This window comes from Pseudonaja textilis, chromosome Z, assembly GCF_049901715.1.
Source record: "Pseudonaja textilis isolate UNSWEBS1 chromosome Z, rPseTex1.2, whole genome shotgun sequence".
Classification (NCBI taxonomy): Eukaryota; Metazoa; Chordata; class Lepidosauria; order Squamata; family Elapidae; genus Pseudonaja; species Pseudonaja textilis.
Genome location: NC_142008.1, coordinates 102,692,469 through 102,714,437, shown reverse-complemented (window position 1 = coordinate 102,714,437; position 21,969 = coordinate 102,692,469). Strand labels below are relative to the sequence as shown.

Here is a 21,969-nt window from a genome sequence, read left to right as displayed (position 1 = left end):
GGGAGATATTTGGGAGAACAGGCAGTATAAGATTGTACTTGGAGAACTGTTCAGACTGAACAAGAAAGATATTGATGAAGATAAAGATAAAGATGAGGAGAGTGGAAGGAGAATTAAAAATGGGTAAGAATTGAAACACTAAAGAGAAGAAGAGGTAATGGATAGAAAGAACTGCCCTTTAAATATTAAAGTAGCCTGGTTGTAAGCTGAAAGAGGGTGAAATAAAATTAGATAGGGGAAATATTAGAATATAATTTTTATAGAATGAATAAAAATAATAGATAGAAAGATTAGAAGTTTATAGATGTTAGGCATTTTTAATGTATGTTTAAATAATATGAGGATTATTTAAATTTGATAGAGATTACTAACATTGTTAGCATGAATTGGATTAATATGAATTATACCCAGAACCAACCTAGATACCTAGAACCAACGTTGCCTATATACAACAGCGAAATATTTAGATTAAACAATAAAGATAGAGATGAAGATAAAGATGAGGAGTTAAGGATTTTTTGTTTATGTATGTTTAAATAATATAATGAGGATTGCTTAAATTTGATAAATGTGATAGCGGTTATTAACATTGTTACTGCAAATTGGATTAATATGAATGATACCCAGAACCAACTCTATTCACGCACAATATGGATGTATATTTTTTAAAAGAATGAAAGATATAATAATATTTAAAAAAGAACCGGAGTGTCACATTCAATTTCATTGAGGGTTGCATGAGCAGGGTTATGTTTGACCTTGGGGGGGCCAGGGTGAGCATGGTCAGGGTGGGCTGGCCACTGATGGGATCAAATGCCACTTTTGCTAGTAGTTTGTTTTGCTAGCACTCTGCAGTGAAAATGGAGCCCAGGAGAGCTGCATATGGCCCTCACAAACTCCATTTTTGGTGGCAGAGGCACCATGGGCCAGTCCTTTGCTCTTTCCAGGGAGGCCGTGCGGACCAGAACTAAGCACCCCATGGGCCAGACACAGCCTTCAGGGCTTGAGTTTGACACCCCTGTGGTTTAGAGGCTCCAAGTGCTTCAACGACCCTAAAAGGATGCAAATGACCAGCTGTCTGCAAGGAATATAAACCCTTCCATTCCCCACTGTCCTGTCAGAGCTAAGGAAGCTTCTTGGATGAGAAGCAAAATGTCTTCAAAGAAAAAACAAGAAAGTCCAGTTGCCTCCTGAAAAAGCACCTTTGGGTCTCCAGAGATTGTTCTCACAGCTTATTACAAGCCATGTCTGCCTTCTGGAATGAGATTCCTCTAAACATTTGAGATGTGCCCCCAGCCTATTGATGTTTGGAAGGGCCCTGAAGTGCTGATGTTTTACCCAGGTCTTTGGCAGGCATGATTGAACCTCTCTTTTTTTCTTTTTCTTTGTTTTCTGAGGGTTTTTTGTTTTGTTTCTGCCATCTATGTTCTTTTTTGTTTCTTGGGGGGGAGGGGGTCTAGTAATTTATAAACTGCCCTGAGTCACTAAATTCAGGTAGCATGTACATCTAATAAATTATTATCATCATATGCAAATATATACAGAAATGTATCGCTATCAAGGATTGTAAAAGAGTATCCTGGTCACATGGTCACTTAATTCTGAGTGCTCATTGTTAATGATTAAATTTCGAACTCCTCTCTGTTATGGTAATGATGTGATGCCAGCTTTTGTCCCTAGACTTGAGTGGCATGGGCATCCAGGGGACAGGGGCAAAAAGGTTAAGATGGTAGCTACAGAACTGTGAATAAAGTTATGTCCCTTTTATTAACTATGTCACACTAAGAAGGATATTGTGGAGTTCAGAGAAATGGTGCGAAGGGATAAGCAAAGTTTTGGAGAAAAAAATCTAAATGGAATAAAAAAAACCAATATCCCAGCCTCTGCCAAGATGATGCTTTTCTGAGAAGTTGAATCTGCAGCTTCCAGACTTCTCAGTCAGCATGGGATTTGTAGGTTAAACTCATTTGGTTTTGAAGGATGCTACATATTAAAATCAAAAAATGTTTTCCTAATTTGCCAAAAATACAGAGGGAGCCATCTCAGACAGACTCTGGGATTTACAGAGGTAGATTAAACAGAACAGGATCAAGGTAAAACAAATTGGACAAATTTGCCATCCAAGAGGATTTGCAGGGTGGGATCAAGAAAGACAAGATGGTAGTCAGAACCACATGATTAATATCCTGATCCTATCCTTGCAGCAAAGATTATTAGGGACTAGAGATTAAAACATATAAAGAACAGCAGCTAGAATTGGTTATGTCTAGTTTAATAAGATCTAGTGATGAGATGATATCAGTATTCCAATATCTCAGGGGCTGCCACAAAGAAGAGGGAGACAAGCTATTCTCCAAAGCACCAGAGGGCCGTACAAGAAGCAATGGGTGGAAACTGATCAAGGAGAGAAGCAACTTAGAACTAAGGAGAAATTTCCTGACAGTTAGAACAATTAATCAGTGGAACAACTTGCCTCCAGAAGTTGTGAATGCTCCAACATTGGAAGTTTTAAAGAAGAGATTAGACAACCATTTGTCTGAAGTGGTGTAGGGTTTCCTGCCTAAGCAGGTGGTTGGACTAGAAGACCTCCAAGGTACCTTCCAACTCTTCTATTCTATTCTATTCTATTCTATTCTATTCTATTCTATTCTATTCTATTCTATTCTATTCTATTCCATTCCATTCCATTCCATTCCATTCCATTGATTCTAATTCTATCCTGACCCCTTTTAATGCGATATGATGTGCATAAACAAGAAATTACATGATTCCTGCCACCACCCTGATTAGTTTTTTCCCCACTCCTCACATACACAGATGCCCTGTTCTGACCATTCTTTCATGCTCATCCTTCTGTCTGGCTGAGATGAGGTGATATAGAGAAAGTGCAAAGAGCTTTTATCCACCAGCATCCTTCCTCCCAGTGTTTGAACAGCTATAAAACAACTCAGCTGTAACTAAATTCACTGTTGTTGTAAACATTTATTAGCAATTTCCAAAATATGTACAAAAGTTATCAATTTTAAAAATAATCAGATTTTAACCAAAAACTTCCCACTCCGTAGTATTAAATAAACATTTGAATACGTTACATACTCAAGTCCTGGGCCAGAGATGTGAATCCCTCCCTCCCGTCCGCTGCTGCCCATCAATACTATCTTTTTTCTACTATTTGAAGATCTATTATATCCCTCCCTCCTGAAAGCTCCCTCATGTTTATCTTGCCTGTTCTTAGATCCAAGCCTTATGGGCCTCATCTTGTGTTTCCTCCAGTTACAAAAGGCCAGCCCACAAAACTGGGGTTGCACAACATGATTAGCTGTAACTCAACAAACCACAGTGATTTGGTTACACAACCGATTCTAGTTAAGCCAGCAAACTGTAGCTAAACAAAACATGACTTATCAAAAATGGTGAATCTGTCTTGGCTCCCAAGGGGACAGTAGACTAGTACAAAGTGTCACCAAAATGAATAATCTGCTTCCTTCCCACCATGATGCTCAAATGATGTTAACTCAGGCAATTTCCACATTCTGTTTTCTTTTCCCAGTCTTTAGAAGCAATTTGTAAGTGATTGCTTCTACCAACAGATGAACCAGAAGTAAAGATCATTGCCCTGATCCAAAATGTGTTAATCCTAGAGCACTAATTTTCAACCTGGGCAATTTTAAGGTGCATGGACTTTCACACTTTTGTTGCTTGAAGGAAGAGAAATAACTTCCTCCAAGCAACAAATATCTCCTTACTGTATTTCCAGTACAGAGAAGGAAACTGGCAACCCATAAATTATGATTCCTTGCTGAAAGAAGAAACTGAAAAAACTGAGAAGGGGGTACAAAGTTATCAAACTCAAGGTTCAGATGTTCCTGGGGTTATGACCACTGGTTCAGAGAACATTCAAGCTTGGGACAGCGCTGAACAACTTATTGTGGGTTCTCAGAGTTCCAGGCATCACGGTATCCCCCACAGTCATGTGATCATGATTTCCTAAGTTCTCTACCGAGTACTTACAAGTAAATTCAGTAATAAAGCTGGCAGGAAGTCAGAAGTTGTGGTCACATTAGGTTCTTGCTCAACAACCCACATGGTCATTGCTGAACAATAGAAACTGTTTTACTTAGCAACGGCAACTCCAAACCTAATTGTTGTCATAAGCCAAGGACTACTTACACCAAAGTTGAATTAAAAATTAATTAGCTCAGTCTTCCAACACTGTCAACACTGAAAAAATGTAAAACTTTGGAGTTGCTTTCAAACTGCTACCAAATCCTTGTGTGAAACAACCATAGAGGATCATATCAACCCAGAGAATCCATATAAATTCCAAGTTGCATATCTGTCCCTGGTTTGCTTCCAATGTATTTGTTGGATCTAAGTACAAGAGATGAGTACTTTTTATGACCAGCACTTGTGGGATGATGCCTCTCCTTACCAATTGTTTGTTTCTTTATTCTTTCCAGCAGACTGTTGGAAAGAAGTTGCTTAAAGAAGTTTCTAGTTGGTTTAAAGGACTCTAACCAACTGTCTTTCCAGATTATTCTCTGAAAACTGAACAAAACCAAATTTGGTGTGAGGAAGGAAGCTGGCAAAAGAAAGATAAACAATGGGTTGAATCTGAGCAGTAACTCAGACAGTGGCTGATTTGTCCACTTTTACTTCCTGATTATATGAGTGGAGTAGCTATTAAGAGATTGGAAAGAGTTCCAGAACTATACTGTGCACAATTTCCCTACTTGCTCCAAAAGTCATTCATGTTGATGAAGGCATGGAATGGCAAGAGAATAAGAGAAGCATTGGATTAAGTCCTATGCAATTGTAGGGAGACGCCACAAATATTTTAAGGAGTGGGCATAAATCCATTAAGGTCATATTCAAAAATAATTTAGCAGCTCTGCTGCTGTCTCATCTCTTTTTCATTCCATGAAAAGAGTTGATATGAGCTCTGATTCTCAGACCATCCGGGAAAGATTAACCCAGGAATCCTAGCCTGATGCATTTCCACTGAACCTCAATTTCCCATCCCAAAAAGGAAACCTCCCAAGTCCTGGTTCATAAACCTTCCCTTAAAGTGCAGGACCTCCCACCCAATAAAAGCCCTCATTGCCTTCAGACCAACCCTCCTTGCTTCGTACTAAGCATCTGGCAGGTTCTCTTACAGCCATGCTGGCAAATGCCCAAATAGAGTTTTCAAGAAAGCCAACAAAGGAAGCATTTCATTGGAGGCTATTCTGGCCCAGGAGTCCTGAGGGCTTTAGGAAGAAGGTGATGGGCTCAGCAGTGAGGTCCCAAACTGGTACGTAAGCTTCTTCTTCACTTTGCGGATCTCGCCTGTTTTGCCATAGTTGCGCAAAGCTCGGGCCATTTTTTGGTAGGTCATTTTCTTGCGGTTGCCTTTCTGCTGGCCCCAGCGGTGTGCCAAAACCTCCTTGTGCTTTGAAGAGAACTGGAAGATGCCTGCATCACGCTGCACCCACCACACACATTCTTTCATGTCACCACCTTCAAGGAGCTCCAGCAAAAACTGGTAGAGGCGGAGTTTCCGGCGAGAGCCTGCAGAAGAGACCAAAGATCGGGATAGACAGATGTGGCAGATGCCCCCGCACCATCTGCTGCTCAGAGCAAAGCACTCCCCACCAAGGAGGAAAGGAACTAGGTGGTCATGACTGCAGCCTGTCTTGTTCTCAAGGATGGAAGAGGCCTGAAAGAGAGGGCTTTCCAGCATGTCACGAGGGCTAAAAAAAAATCTCTGAGATAAATTTAATATTTGTCTGTCTAAATCTCTGATGATAAATTAAAGTAAAACCTCTTTCTGGATTACCTCTAAGAGTTAGGGTACCATATGGGTGGGGACTTCTTGTAGAGGGTGGGGGAGATCACAATCATGACATTTCACCATTCAGTTCTAAGAGAATTCTCCCAAGCAATGGAGATTCACACTGATGCTTGTTTTGTTATCCAGATGAACACTGATCTTAACTTTCCTCATTTGTTCAGAAAACCAAAACAGTCACTCAGGGCTGGGAATAGATAGGGTTCCTTCCGGCATTATATCACAGGAGTTTTTCCACTCAACTAATGCAAAGCAACCATAGCTTGTTTTATAGGCTATTCTAGAGAAGGATCAAGAGACTTTTGGAAAATATTAATATGGACTTAATTTCCTCAACAGCACCTGTGACATCATGCTAGCTCCATGGCATAATAGTATAAATAAGAATGATGGCTGAAGAATCATCACTATTAATTATACACTGAAGACCCAAAGTTAACTCTACCATGATAAAAAGGAGAGCCACCTACTTCAGAATGAACATAGAACTGATCCTAAGATTAGGGTGGGGGTGATGATATTAAGAAAGAATCCCCACATATATGTACATCTAAGACATGAGCAGGCAAAACAAAAATTGATAATTGAAGATATTTTGTGGAATCATAATCAACTTCCTTGAGATGGCATAAACTTAGAAGTTGTTAATTTCATATCCTGATAAAGAAAGTCCTTACTTAGCAACCATAATTAGAATTGGCAACTCAGTTAGTCAGCAAAGTGGTTGCTAAGTGAAATTGGGATTGTACTTACAATCTCAACTTTCCTTTGCTTTAAGAATTTGCGGCAGTCATAAATGAAAGGATTTGTCATAAAATTACCTTTTTATCATCATCTCAACTGCAAAGAGTCATTAAATGAGACACTTGCTAAACATTAAAAGATACCTCAAGCTCAACTGTCCCAAAGGAGCACTACTAAGAAAACAGCATGCCTACAACTAAGAGGAATTGAGCTTAGTATCTATGGAGATTTTTAGACATCCATGTCATGGTTGTCCCAAAGGTGCTTTTTCAGGAGGCAACTGGACTTTCTTGTTTTTTCCTTGAAGATGTTCTCATCAAGGAAAAATAAAGTCCAGTTGCCTTTTGAAAAGTACCTCTGGGACAACCATGACCTGGATGACTGAAAATCTCCATAGACAGCAAGCTCAATCCACTGCTGTTTTCTTAGCAGTGCTCCAGCATGTGTCTGAAATGTTTTTCAATTTCTCAATCTAGCCCACACATTATGTTTTCTGAAATTTAGTGAGCAAGCTGCATTCTCTCATTCCAATGCTTTTTGGATATGCTGGGCCACATATATTGGATGCCGTGTGTTGAGAAAGAAATGGAAATTATACACCTGCCAAATGCCTGTCTGTGGATAACAGCTCAGTTTGAGGATCACAGGCCTAAATTATCTGTTGTGGATTGATGTCTTAGTGATTGTTTGTGCTTGCAACATATTTATTAACTTGCAGATCAATACTTTGGGCCTTCTATCATCTTTGGAGTCTTTATCTACTTTCTGAGTTAGGATTCTTACTCTCCACTCACCAGAATCAAACCTAGACAAGAGATTCTCATCCAAATCACTCTCAGAAGATACTTCCAGATTCCGGCCATCCTTGTGAAATTCCCCCTCTTCTGACAATGGGCTACATATTTCCCTTGCAGCAGAATACTGTTCATAGGGCAGATAGATCTGTAGAGATCAAATGACAATTTAATGGAATGAAACACTTAAATAACAGTTCCCAGTCTTGAAAGTAAGAACCAAACTGGATTACTTAGATTATTACAAAATAGCTCTCCAGTTGGTCTGTTTTTCTTATGTGAAAGATAGCTTTATAACCTGAACTTTTTAATGTCACATAGCAGGGTAGATAAATATTTTTGGAGGATAGGAAAGAGGTTATTTTTCTCGCACTTCCTGCCCAAAAGATAATCTCTAAAATCAAGTGTACTGCCAGAAGGTCTCACTTTGAGGCTGGTTCAATCTTAAATTAGAATATATTGCCATATTTTGTTGACATTTCCTTATAGCCTTCTAAAGACCAAGGATCACGCCATGCAGAAAGCTCTATCTCCTATGTCATTATATGTGTGCGTGTGTGTGTATGTATGTATGTATATATGTATATACACACACACACACACACACACACACACACATACATGAAGCTGAAACTTAAGAAAACAAATATATATATATATATATATATATATATATATATATATATATATATATATGTTTTCTGAGGTTCTCGCGTGGTATTTGTATGTGGATCTTTGGTTGTTCGGGTTTTCTCCCGCGTAAGATTCGAAGTATCTAGGCAACGTTTCGATGAAGTCTCATTCATCATCTTCAGGCTTGTGTCTTCGGCTCAACTTTCAATTTTATGCGGGAGAAAACCCGAATAACCAAAGATCCACATACAAATACCCGCGAGAACCTCAGAAAACATATATATATATAATATCATTTAAACCCCACCCCAAATATGAATGATATCAAATCAATGCATCAGTTAAATGAAGTGAGATGGTGAAGTGAAATGAAATGTCAGGAGAGAAAATAGGGAAAGTCCAACAATTTGATCAGGGCAATGGTGTTGAGGAGAGATGTCATTCCCTGCATGCCATTCTGCTTTATTAAAAATGTGGGTCCCCTGTAGCCTATTTGACCAATGAATGACAAAGGAAAAATTGCAACATTTTTCACAATGCAAGTGATGCTCCTACCTCATTCCCCCATCTAGAACAGGTAAATTCCCACAGTATTTTCTTTTATCAACTGACCCTATTTTCTTGTATGAAAACTCAAGGGTTAATGATTTCATCTCCCTTGCTTCACCAACCAGTACAGGTAGTCCTCAACTTACAACTATTGAGGCCTTTGAAATTACAATGGCACTGAAAAAAAGACTTATGACTAGCCCTCACACTTATAACCAATGTAGCTTCCCCGTGATCAAGTGATCAAAATTTAGGCACTTGGCAACTGGCATGTACTTATGACAGTTGCAGCATCCTGGAGTTACGTGATCTCAATTTGCAAGCTTCCCAGCTATGTCAATGGGGAAAGCTGGGTTCACTAAATGATGGCATGATTAACTTTACAATTATAATGATTCACTTAACAACTTAGCAGAAAGATTGCAAATAAAGTACGACTCATTTAACAACTGTCTTACTTAGCCATTGCAATTCTGGTCCTATTGTGGTTAAAAGTCATTAGCAAAAGCCATGCTGGTTAGGAAATCCATATGTCTGGAAATAATCCTATAGGAAAAGAGTAGTCTTCCCAATGAGATCCCATGTTCCTTCCCCCTTCCTAGGCCCTAAGGTTCCGCCCATTACCTCAGTGTTGTATTCTTCCTTGAATACCATAGCTGGATTCTGGGCAGGCATCATTCCCTCATGGTTGTAGATTGGTTCAAGAGAGAGTTGTGGCTGAGGGAAAGTGCCAGGCGGGTAGGAGACTTGGACATTCTGCAGCTGAGCCAGGTGTCCTATCTCGAAGGGTTCATATCCAGGTTCTTGCATCTCTAGCCAGTTCATACAAGACTCTGAAAAGCAAGATCCTAGGTCAACAAGAAGGATCCAAGATACTTAGAGAAGCTCACTGTTCAAAAGCATCGTATTAAAAAGTAATCCAAAATCATCAGTAAGTGTGCACAAACTTCAGGTTAGTAGGTGTTTCCTTTGACCATGCATTGCAAGCAAGATCTACCACCCAGAAGGGATGGTTAGGTATAATGAAAAGGAGTGGCTATTACCACTTTCTTTCCACCATACACTGGAATAATCAGCGGATCCAGACTTTAGAAGATAGTGAGAAGCGGTTCTTCCCATGGACCCTTAATTCAGGTTGAGCAGAGTTCCCATTTCATGGGACATAACAAATTTTAGCTTCTGTTCACCATTTAATTGTTTATTTGTTTTTTGTTACATATGCTTGTTTTTCTCTTGTATTATTTTCTGCTGGTTTTGGTATGCTGCCCTATGACACCTAGTTTGAAATGGCCACAAAAATGCTTAAAATAAAGCAATAAGCAAATAAACAATCCTGCACATCTACTACTAATCAGTAGAGCTTCATCTGCTTTTTCACCTGCTGTTGTTTTGTATTTACTGGTAGTCTTCGACTTACAACCACAATTGGCATTGGAATTTCAGTCGCTAAGAGATGTAGTCACCAAATGAGTCGTCGTGTAACCAAACCTGATTTTGTGACCATTTTTACTATGGTCATTAGGAGAATCAAGCAATTAACATGGTCGTTAAGCAAATCCAATTTCCCAAATTGATATTGCTTGTTGTGGCTGAGAAGGTTTGCAACTTACAATCACATGAACGTAAGACATTGCACCCATCGCAACTGCGAACTGGTTGCCAACTATCAGAATTGCAATCATGTGGCTCTGGGGCTAGGTTGATGGTTGTAACATCAAAGATGAGTCATAAGTCACTTTTTCTAATCCTATTGTAACTTTGAGTCATTGTTTAAACAAATAATAATGTAAATAGTCTGGTTATCATCAGCTACAGTTCCATGTAAATAATCTGAAAACAGGCAGAAGAGAAAAAGAAAGACAGCGTGTTCTAAGAATTAGGTGGTGGATTAGGATACTGAAGGCCAAATCTACTCTCCACTAAATGATATGAAGCCAGTCACTATCTTTGACCATTTTAGGGAGGAAATGGAAATCAATAGCTCTGTATATATTGCCCTGAATTCCTGGAGCAAAATGGGAATAAACCTTGAATTAATAAAGAAACACAAAGGAATATCACATCTTTGTCTTGACTTGACTAACTTTCCACAAAGAGGACTAAAAGAAGAGGAAGTCCTTCCCACACAATCAGTATGCAAAGAGCAAATCTGAAAAAACGGCAGTTAAGACTGCTGCATCCCTAGTCTACTATTCTTGATGGCTTTTCTATACTCCCTATCACAGGCAGCTTTCAATGGCAAGCTTCTACTTTCTTGATAGTATCAGAAATCAAGTAAATAAAATAAAATCACAGATCAGTTGCAGACAGTCCTTGACAACCACAATTGAGCCCCAAATTTCTGTTTCCAAGCAAGACAGGTGTTAAGTGAGTTTTGCTCGACTTTACAACCTTTCTTGCCATAGTTGTTAAATGAATCAGTGCAGTTGTTAAATGAAACTGGCTTCCCCATTGAGGTTGCTCATCAGAAAATCATAAAGGTTGATCCCATGACTACAAGACACTACAACTGTCATAAATACAAGTCAGTTGGCAAGCATCCTAATTTTGATCATGTGATCATGGGGTGCAGTAACAGTCATAAGTGTGAAAAATAGACATAAGTCACTTTCTCAGTGCAGTTGTAACTTCAAACTAAATGAATGCTTGTAAATTGAGGATTACCTGTACTATCTGTGGGCTTCCCTTTGAGATTGTTTCATATACCACCCTCTTTCCTTTTGCTTATTATGGTGAGATTCCTGTGGGGAGGGATAAGGGAGTCCCTGTGTATCATTTGCACCAGTGGTTGGATTAAAAAAAATTATTACCAGTTCTGTGGGCGTGGCTTGGTAGCATGGCTTGGTGGGCGTGGCAGGGGAAGAATACTATAAAATCTGCATTCTCACCCCACCCCACTAACCTGCTTTCCAGCTCTGTTCTCCTGTGCAGGGCAACAAAAGAAGACCCATCTGATCAGCTGGGACTCGGGAGGCAGAGAATAGATGGGAGCGGGGCCAGTCAGAGGTGGCATTTGCCGGTTCTCCGAACTACTCAAAATTTCCACTACTGGTTCTCCAGAACTGATCAGAACTTGCTGAATACCACCTCTGATTTGCACTCATGTTCACTCCTTGCTTTGAGATGTGAGTCTGCCCTTGTCAGGTGAGGTTTCCTACGGGGAGGAGGCCTACACAATGCTTCTTTTTCCCCTACTCTAGGAGAACGACTCCAACACCCACTTGGTTTGCTTAGGTACCAAGGGGTTGATGATGTTCAGAGCTAACTACAAAGAGCTTTCTGTGTGCTGGGCAGTTGTAAAGTAGGGTCTGTGCAAATATCTGCTACCATGAATTTGCCTAAGAATAGCAAAGCTAGCAACCCTAATGCATATTTGCAGTCTTGCTTCTCCCTGCAGGGAGCAAAATCTGATAAGGCAGCAATGGGCTCACTGAACAGCTCAGGAGGTAGGTTTTTAAAAATCTGTTTCATTCCCCCCTTCAACTGATAAGGACTGAACATCTTCAGTGGGCACAGTGAAATAGTAGCTGTAATAGGGGGAAATGCTTATAAAGCGTTTCTAAAGAGGCTTGCTGGTAGTCAAACAAAAGAGGTTTGCAGTAGTCAAACAAGAATATTTTTCAGTACAATATTTTGTTGCAAATTCTACTTGGGACTTTGAATCTTTTCTATCAGACAGATTGCAATATTTGGTTTCTCTTTGGCTTCCTGCTAATACAATTCTTGCATTTGTGTTGTTTGTTATTGATTATAACTTCCAATGAAGAATATGGTGCATGCTTAAAATAACCCCATGCACTTACATTTTTCAAGCTACATTAGAAGTGTGGTTTTGATGAACCTGCTAAAAGAAGACCAAAGTAGAAACAGTAAGGAAGATGTCGTTCATCAAGAATGTTATTTGCTAGCACATAGACCTATTACATACATGTTTACAGAATGAACATCCACATTTCCATTCACATTTGCCAGCAAGGAAGTACATGCATTGCCTACTGTAGAAAGAAGAGTCATTTTCACCTCCCAAGGAAAATGTGAAGAGCCCTTCCAACAGTGGCAAAGACTGCAGCCTTTCAGTAAAATGCGAAGCCCAGATACTTTGGACTTTTATGTTAAACTGATGCCCTTGTCCTCGAAGATTGTCTATTGTAGCTTCCAAAAGGCTATGCCTGCTGGGTGAACTCAGCAAAACAGTAATTTGTTCAGCCACTCAGTGGGCCACAGGTGGCTCAATCAGGTAAGTAAAGGCTGTTTTCAGTTAACATCCTGGGGTCAATGTGGAATGTGATTATGCTGTTTTTTCAGCAACAATACAGAAATGGCCATTCACTTTCTCAGTCCACATCGCAAGAACAGTCATCTAAGTGCTCCCTTGGCCTGAGATTAACAATAGTTATGTTGTTATTGGGGAGTAATAATAGTTGCATTATTATTAGATTGTTAGATTTGGTATACAGAAAATATACCAAGTACTCCTACCTCCTGTGTTCCCACAATCACCTCTCTGATCTGTGAGAGAAAGCAACTGGCTCAATGTCACCCATCCAGCTGGCCTTCATGACTAAAGGAGACCTTGAACTCCCAGTTCCTAGGCCAGCTCCTTCACCAATACACCAAACTGGCAATGCCAAGCAATGGTTAAAGTGCTGAATCTGAACATCTGAACATCTGAATCTGACCCAGGCTTACTTGACTGGAGAGCTCACTGCTGAAATGTGAATCAATCATTCCCTTTCAGTTCACTCTACCCCAGAGAAGTGTTGTGATGGGGATAAAATGACGGGGACGGGCTTCTAAGTACAGCTCTCAGAGAACAAATGACAAAGGCCTACTATTTAGCAAATAGTTCGGGTCCTGAGTACTATTTACGACAAGATACTACCATAACACTGATCTCTCACAATGCCTAGGCACTTTCCACCTTCCTGAGAGTAGAAAACCTCCAAAAATGAGATTGCATATATTCTGGCAGATTCCCATGAATGTTAACTATGCAGAAATGTCCCAGAAGTCAGGTGGTAGTTAGTTACATGACTAAATCTAAATTGCATAAGAGAGCAGAGCAGAGGGGAGAAGAGAGATCAGCAGCTGTGGAACAGAAAAATGAGTGATAAGAGTTGCTTCTTGGAGCTCTTCAAAACTGGGCAAAAATGTCCTATATAAGTCAGCAGAGAGTGACAAACCAAATTTATGTGTGAGGATAACTGAGATGCTTATGGTTAATTTCTGTGGCACCTTATTTCAAACTTCGTTTTCTTTTGGGTTTTTTAAATGGTGGGTTTTCTCCTCTATCAAGGCCTTTTAACTGATCGTTTTCTTTATAATTCTGCATTACATTGTAAAATACTAAACCACTTAAACTGATCTTACCTGGGGAGCTCTCCGGATCTCCAAGGCAGGGAGGAAATGTGGACTCTTCCTTGTAAGAGTCCAAATCACTGATAAATCCACTGGGGAACTGAGAAATACAGTGAGGTTGTCAGTATAATATAAACTTCAGAAATGTTTCCCAAGATGCATTAGGAAGGCAAGACATCCTGCCTTGTCAATCCATTCAATCCTTGCTTCAGGATCAGCATTTTCCCACCATGAGCTCTGCAGTCATGACTTCTGCCAACATCCCATTACACATCGGTGGAGGGGTGAAAATGTGCATGATGATGTCACCCCATAAACATATGACATACATTTGTATCAGTTGCCATAATGTCAATGGACAGAATGTCGTTGTGTGATCTCCTCTTACAAGCCAATTACTTCAGGCTATTCTTTGGCCATTGGCGTGTGTATGTGTGTGTGTGTGTGAGAGAGAGTGGGGGGGAGGGAGAGAGGGAGAGAGAGAGAGAGAGAGAGAGAGAATTCAAGATATAGATGCAAAAATACTCTCCTTTATAAACACTCTTGTTCATCCCATGGAAAGTTTCCCATCCACAACTTTGGGTTGAGAAAGCCTGTTTAAGCAACCATGATTTTAGTATGATGTGTGGATCTAACCTGTCTCTTTTTCTTCTTGTACCTGCCATTCCCACTCTCCCTGACAAGTGAAAATACAATTTTATCTTCAGTCTCTGCCAGTCTCCTTTGTTTCTGACTCCATCTTCCTTCCCTCCCACCTCTTTTTCCCCTCCCAACAGGTTAGCAGAAAAAGTTCGACAAATCCTGCCTGAGTAGAGGTTTGAAATCTCTCAAAATTGGGACAGGGGCCTCTCATTTCCCAACCCTGTTCAGAATTCAAGAATTTGAAATCACATGCTTACCACATAGCCATATTGGGATCCATCAGGCCTGTCAAGAAAGAAAGAAAATTGGTAAGCAGATATGCAGGCTGATGTACTAAGCTCATTTCTCTGAATGTGTGTTCCCATGATATTACCAAGAACATTGAACATTAAAACAGCCAGCACTGAAAAGTTAGGCACAGAATGACAGGAACTTCCTGCTGTATATTATTCTTAGTTGTTGTTTGGGTAGATAACATATGGTTTTCCTTCACAGATCACACCAATCTACACACAGCCTTGCTTATTCAGAAGCAAGTTTGTTCAATCAACTAAAAGGCTAAATCAATCAGTTAAGATTTCTTTGACTAGAAGAGTATTTTATAAATCTAACAATGTTCATTATCATTGTTTCAGATGCAGGAGATTAATTTTGAAACTACAATCTTATACACATCGAGCTGGGATTACAACTGAATATATATATATATACACACACACACACACACACACACACACACACACACACACACACACACTGTATGACAGTCCTATAATTAGCCTAGGAGCCTTTCCTTAGTAATTTATAGTGTCTCCAGAATGGGGATCGTGATTTAAGTAGACTCTTCCCACTGTTTTGTGTACCACCAAATACTCAAACCCTGGCTGCCTCTCATTGTTGCCACAACACCCTGGTGAGTAGAACTAACAGGGCTGTCTTTGGTTTTCGCCTGTTGCCTACATGGATGGGCAAGAGAAACTTGGAGCACATGAAACACAAATTACATTGGACAGTGAGGAAAGTCATGGCAATATATTGTTATGCTAGCCGGACATTATTTCCATTATAACAAGGTGCAATGCCTGGTAAGGCTCCCTGATGAACAAAAAGTTATATTTTATATATTCCTATACTGACATTTGGTTTGAGTGAACAAAAATGCAAGATATACATGTCCCAATAACAGATGTAGCTAAAAACTGCGGAGTTCTGGGCACTCTCTGAGTTTGATTATTTGATTGCAGATGTTTCAGTACCTAACTAGGTAATATCATCAGTGAAAATGAGTATGGGGTCTGTTCCCTGACAATAACTTGTCTTGCCAGTGTTAGTGGGGTTGTGGATTTCTCCTTGGTTGTTCTTTGATTAGGGTATTATTTTCGGCTTGATTATTGGTGTTAATCAAGGTGAACAAAACCTAAATGGTATAATTCTACAGACACATAGAGATAAACCATATTTACACACTTCAAAATAGACAATACTGTAAAAAAGCGAAGAGGAGCAAAAACAAGTTCAGAACATATCCTCTCCAATATCCAAATAAGCAAGGATTAGCAAACAATTAAGCAAAAAATAATACCAACATCAAAGAACTACCAGCAGGACAAATTACTTTATATAACCAGGAAGCAAATCCCATATTCACTAGTACTGATGATGTTACCTAGTATGTATGCGTGTGTGTGTGTGTGTGTGTCTATATACATATACATATACATATACATATACATATACATATACATATACATATACATATATATATATATATATATATATATATATATATATATATATATATATATTCTTAAGTTTTCGAGTACTTACATGTATGGTATTCAGCTTTGTTGAGGTATTTTCCCACGTCATTGTAGTTGTGCTTTCAAAGTTGTAGCAACATTTCGGCAGATGATGGCAGATGAGATTCTGCAAACATTGCTACAACTTTAAAAGCACAACTACAATGACGTGGGAAAATACCCGAACAAAGCTGAATACCATACATGTAAGTATCCAGAAACTTAAGAATATATATATATATATCCATGTACCCTATTCTTTGAATCAATTTTCCTAAAATCAAGGGTCCCTCAGATTTATTTAACTGTAGGGGTGCTGGGATTGTTACAAGCCACTTAAAATAGTCCCACGATGAGATAGCACCAAATAAATTTAACAAATAAAATGAAATATAAAAGATACTAATGATTTCCAAAATGAGTTCTGTCATGCAACTTTTTCTGACAAATGCACCTGGGAGGCCTGAGAAGGGAAGGTTGCTAATACTTCCAGACCTTAGGGTGCATTTGGATATGGTCCCAAAAGCCACAAGGGAGGAATCAGGAGCTACTGTTCCTTTTCCCAGGGATAAGATGACTTCGTTGAATCTTGGTGAGTAATAATTCATTAGGAGTTATAGAAAGTACACAAAAGGAGGAGTGTGGCCATTCTGCATTGTATTGATGATAGAAATACAATATGGCAAATACATTGGCATAGCAAACCATTGTCATATTCTATTACAACTCCCACGCTAGCTAGAAATTATGGAAATTGAAGTTAAAATGCCTGAAAGTAAGAAGGAGCAGTGGGGGGGAGCGGGAGGATGGTGATAGCTCCCACCAAAATAGCATGACCCATTCATTCACTTACTATGACATTATTATATCATGGCTCTGCCCATAATACAGAAAAAGAAAAGAGAAAGTGTGTCTCCTAAGGCCGAACATAAATCATCTAGTACAGTACCTTCAAACAGGAAGCAGCTTTTTTCATAAAGGAGAGATGTAGGAGAAAGGAAAAAGCAAGTTCCCCCTAAGTTGCTCCTTCAGATGTTTTACTCCAGCAACCCAACCACGTTCAGTTACACTGGTTTTGCTTTTAACCTTCAGCACAGGGCATCTAGCTGGGGAAGGCTTCATTCTAGATAAGGAATGTGCGGGGGGGAAGGGGCTTCCTGGTGTTGTGCAATATAACAATCTTTGCTCTACATTACTGTAGGGAGGGTAGTGGCAGCAGCTATAATCTCACCATTAACTAGAGCTGGTCAGCTATCTCAGACATCCAATTTGGGATGTTGAGAAAGGACAGTTATTAATTCCTCCATTTATCCTGGCTGTGATTATACTGCCATGAAGGTGGAGTGAGGGGACGACTTGTTAACTTTCCTTCCACCTAGATCAACTTCACCAGCTGATGCAATTTTATTTATTTATTTATTTTACAAAAATGTGTTGTGCACTACAAAACCAAATTTCCTCAGGGTGGCTTCGAGTAGGCTGATATCATGGTTCTAGGGCAACAAAACATTATAATTAATATTAATATTGAAAGAATCATGGCAGCAGCCCAAGCTTCAACAAAATGGGTAAAAATGGGCAAAACTCAGCATATTTTGAGTAGAACTATTAGGCAATAGAACTGTGCATTGTCTCATTGTCACACTCTTGTGCTGGGGAAATATTCAAATCTAATTTTCCCAACCTTCGCCAGCCTCAATATTTGCATAACAGACAACAGGAAAGAAGGAAAAGTGAGAGGGAGAAAGGGATGGGGTGGACAGAAACCTAGAATACAGAACATCTGATCAGGTACAGGAGAGGGCAGAGTAAAGATAGCATCAAGGCTGCTAATTTGGAGAATAGCTGGCAAAGTATGAAGTTATCTCTATACTTAAAACTGTTACACATTTTTGCAAAACAATTGCGTAAGTAAACTTTCTAAAAGGCTGCAATGGGAGAATTAGCAGCCAAAATATTTCTATACAAATAAAAAAGCATAAAAATGCAAGAGTCAAAAATAAGATCCACTTGGTGTATTTGGTATACACTTAAGAGAGATGGGGTGAAACACTAAATTGCGTTAAGGACAAAAATGTTTCAGAATGAAAGCTACTCCTGTGGATTATATGAAGGTGTCAATTTGGGAGTGATTTCCCTGGGATTTCTTATGGGAAGCTTTTTACATTCCAGTGTAGCCTATAACTCTTAAGTCTGCAGGCAGTCTCCCATCTAAGTACTAAACAGTTCCAATCACGTTTTCCACCCCCTAGAACTGAGATCAAGAAGGATCTGCCTAAATTCAAATCCTATGTCAACCATAGGGCTGTACAAGTAATCTATGGACAAGTCACTGATTCACAGTCCATCCTTCTTCACAGGGTTGTTGTGAGAAGAGAATGAAAACCATGCACAGTGCTTTGATAATGTTTTAAGTAAAAATGGGAGTGAGTGGAATAGAACTTAAATCAGGTCTGCCTCCTTTATGCCAACACTGCCAACAATAAGATTTTAACTAACTCTTTATTTTCATTTTCAATGTGACTTTTGACATTGTTTTATTAGATGTTAAAAATATGTTGCTTTCTCAGTTTTAACATACACCCATGCATACATTTTGTTTTCTAGCAAAAAACCAGCCTCCTAATTTTCAGTTTCTCCCCCACAACTTTTTGCTTCATTTTTTTTAACATTCTAGTGGGCAAATTTTATGTGGCTGAGTGTTGCTCTATATTTGGGGAGACTAAGGGCTATAAGAGGGGTGTAGCTGGCTTTGGTGAGAAATTCAGAAGTTATTAACTGTATAATAGGTTTCTGTTAGGGCCCCATATTTTAATTTAAATCTGTATTAACAGCTCAGGAAACTTTGTCATTCTTTCCAGCGCCACTATTCCAAAGGGGGTTCTGGGGATCCCAAAAAGAGATGTTGGGGATTTATGTGGCTTATGAACCACAAGTTGGCTACCTCTGCCGATGGGCATCTGCCTTTTCCAGGCGGTGCGTTTGTTTTGCGAGCGTTGTGGGGCAGAGCTCTCCGAGTAGCACAGACGCCCATTTCTAGCACCTCGGCGCAGGTCCACCGAAAAGGGCTGGCAGGCGCCAGAGCCGTTCAAGCGGAAAACTTCCCGCTTCTGATGCCAGCGCGATTCGGGAAAGCGCCACTGACCATTCTTACGCGCGAACCCGAGGGTCCGCTCTGCCCACTCCTCTACGCTTCCTTAAGCCACTTACACATTAAATCCGCGGCTCCCATCAGGGTCCGCTTCTGCCCTCTATCCCTCCGTTCGCCCCCGACCCAATTCCCCTCACACTCACTGCGCGTAATCCAAATCTAGCATCCTGGAGGGGCGACGATCAGTCCGCTAGCCCGCCGAGACTTTTTCAGTGGCAGCGACTAGCCTTCTCCAGTGATGCCGCCAGCACTTTCGCCGGCAGGGGGCTATTTATATAGGCTTGCGACTCGCGAGTCGAGAGGGGAGTGACCTCAGATAAAATTCCCCCAGAAAGGTGGGGCTGCCCTACGGCGGTCCTTGCGCAACGAGCTCCTACAGCGGGGAGTGTGTGTGTGTGTGGCGGGGGGAGGGGGAGTTATGGGAATTGTATAGTGGATCTCACACCACCTCAATTAATGTTTCACAGGTCCGGGGACTGAGATGCCTGAGGTGGTGCAGTTCTTCCCGTTCTAGCCATGCCGAACGCTGCCTAGATCCAAATCGCAATGTCGCTACCAGCCAAAATCGTGGACGAGCTTTCCTTCTGTTTGGCCGAAAGCAAGCGGCCAAATTGGACATAAAAAGCAATGGTAGTCTTATGGAGCCGTGAAAGAGAGAAAGAGAGAGAGAGAAGATAATTCAAAATACTTTTATTAGACTAGCTAAACTTTTGTGATCACTATGAATATTTGGGAAAGAAAAAATAGACACAAATAGGTAAAAGTTAGGAGAAATGAGACTACACGTAGTACGTTAACACACAACCTCCAATTCAGAAATTCTGTTTTTACCTCTATAGTTTCTCCCCACCCCCACCCCCAATTTCTGCTACTTTGGAGTACAGAGAGTCTCACTTGCTGTGGTGATGGGGATTGAAAATCATTGTATTGTAGGGCACCAAGTTTCGGGAGGGGGGGGAAGGTTATCTCAAAAGTTAAATTTGATTAATTGTCTTTATAAGAAAAGCCAAAAAAAGGTATCCTCTGGCACTGTAAAAATAAAACAACTGTATCCGACGATTAAAGCATTAGCAGATTCACAGTTCATTTCATTGCATAGAACTCGAATTGTCAGTTTTGGGAGGTAAAGGGTTGAATTAGGGCATTGGAAAATTAAATCAAGGCAAAAAACACAGAGATGCATTTAGATGTCATGGCTACATTTCACTCCAACATTTATTTATTTACTGTTTTTATAATTAGCTTTATATGCCACCTTTATTTTGTATAACTCAAGGCACTGTATAAATGTTCCCACCCTCTAATTTGCCCATAACAAAAAGCTTGTGAGGTGTGAAAGGTAGTGGCTGGCCCCAAATTATTCACTCAAAATTTCAGGGACTTACATGGCTGGGGGTGGGGCTAGAACTCAACAATCTCCCCGTTTTAGTTCAGCCGATTAACTATGATCCCATATACAGAACTCACCAAAGACACAATATTCATATCCAAAATATACATCTTGCTGATTTGAGCACTGAGGACTTCAAATATAAAAAGGAAGAGCTGCTCCATTTTGTTGAAGCACAGGCTACTGCCACGATTCTTGCTCTTGTATTGTTGTCTCTGAACAAAATCTAATTTCTGATCAGAGCAAGAATTTTTCAGGTAAATCTTTTTCCCGTCAAAAGTGTTCAGTTTTTATCAGTTATACAAGACTAGAAAAATTAATATCCAACTTCGGCTCCATCACATTTCAATTCTCGGAATTCTCCAGCCAGCCATATTTATGGCTAGCTGGTTAAGTCACTCACCTTAAAGTTGCCAAGGTTTGGCAACACTGTTCTAAGATTATCAAAGTAACGCACAATATTCATTCAGCCCTGTAAAATAGGTTGATCTAAGAGGCAGAAGCAGCAAGGTTTGTGGGAGAAATTATTTTAGGCCAGTTCACTGAAGCTCTTTGCTGGGCTGACAGTGATCCAAACTTCACATAGTTTCATCCATCAAGTTCCTTTTTGCACCTTTTCAAATACAGTGAAAGAGGTGGTTTATAGAAAACACTATTGCCCCTTTGAAGCAAAGACTGGTATGTATATTAATAATTATTGCAATTACATGGTACATTTCAATTTCTTTTCCATTTCACAAAGGCTCTGAAAGGTTGGTCTTTCATAATTTCAGTTTATTTCTATAATTTAATTTAACAGTGACCAGAAATTCTTTCTTTGGGGTGACACCATGTTATTGTACTATCTTCACAAATTCTTTTGTCTTCTGTTTTCATGAGCTGATTAGATCTTCCAGGCTTCAGCTTTTTATTATCTCCCAAAGCTGCCCCCACTTAAAAAACAAGTATTTTAAAACAATTGAATAGATCTTCTCTTGGTTCTTACAGGCAGCAATTGCTCTGTACGGGGCTGTCTCTGAAGGGAATGTTACAATTACTTGTAATACTACAATTACTAATTGTGAAATTAATTTTTTACT

The 21,969-nt window shown here is 39.8% G+C and overlaps 1 protein-coding gene across 4 annotated transcripts; it reads right to left on the bottom strand.

The window, feature by feature from the left end:
- Positions 1–2,962: 2,962 nt before the first annotated feature.
- Positions 2,963–19,751, bottom strand: SPIB (Spi-B transcription factor). Of its 4 annotated transcripts, XM_087915796.1 has the most exons (7): positions 19,644–19,751; positions 14,808–14,835; positions 13,921–14,008; positions 12,354–12,394; positions 9,175–9,383; positions 7,369–7,516; positions 2,963–5,550 (listed from the first exon to the last, which is right to left on the bottom strand). In XM_087915796.1, the coding sequence occupies exons 5-7, from the start codon at positions 9,373–9,375 to the stop codon at positions 5,252–5,254; spliced, it is 648 nt and encodes a 215-aa protein (XP_087771922.1). In that variant the 5' UTR covers positions 9,376–9,383; positions 12,354–12,394; positions 13,921–14,008; positions 14,808–14,835; positions 19,644–19,751; the 3' UTR covers positions 2,963–5,251. The 4 variants fall into 4 exon arrangements, with proteins under 4 accessions (XP_087771922.1, XP_087771919.1, XP_087771920.1 ...); XM_087915793.1 differs by lacking the exon at positions 12,354–12,394 and having other exon boundaries at positions 19,644–19,749; XM_087915794.1 differs by lacking the exon at positions 19,644–19,751 and having other exon boundaries at positions 12,354–12,391.
- Between the last annotated feature and the right edge of the window lie 2,218 nt (positions 19,752–21,969).

Bases quoted from the DNA above. Each gene is read 5' to 3' on its own strand.
- SPIB (XM_087915793.1), bottom strand. From the start codon at position 19,666: ATGCTAGATTTGGATTACGCGCA. The intron at 14,836-19,643 runs GTGAGTGTGAGG...CTTTCTTGACAG, and splicing joins CTAGATTTGGATTACGCGCA to GCCTGATGGATCCCAATATG. The intron at 5,551-7,368 runs GTGAGTGGAGAG...TCTCTTCTGCAG, and splicing joins CTTGTCTAGGTTTGATTCTG to GCTCTCGCCGGAAACTCCGC.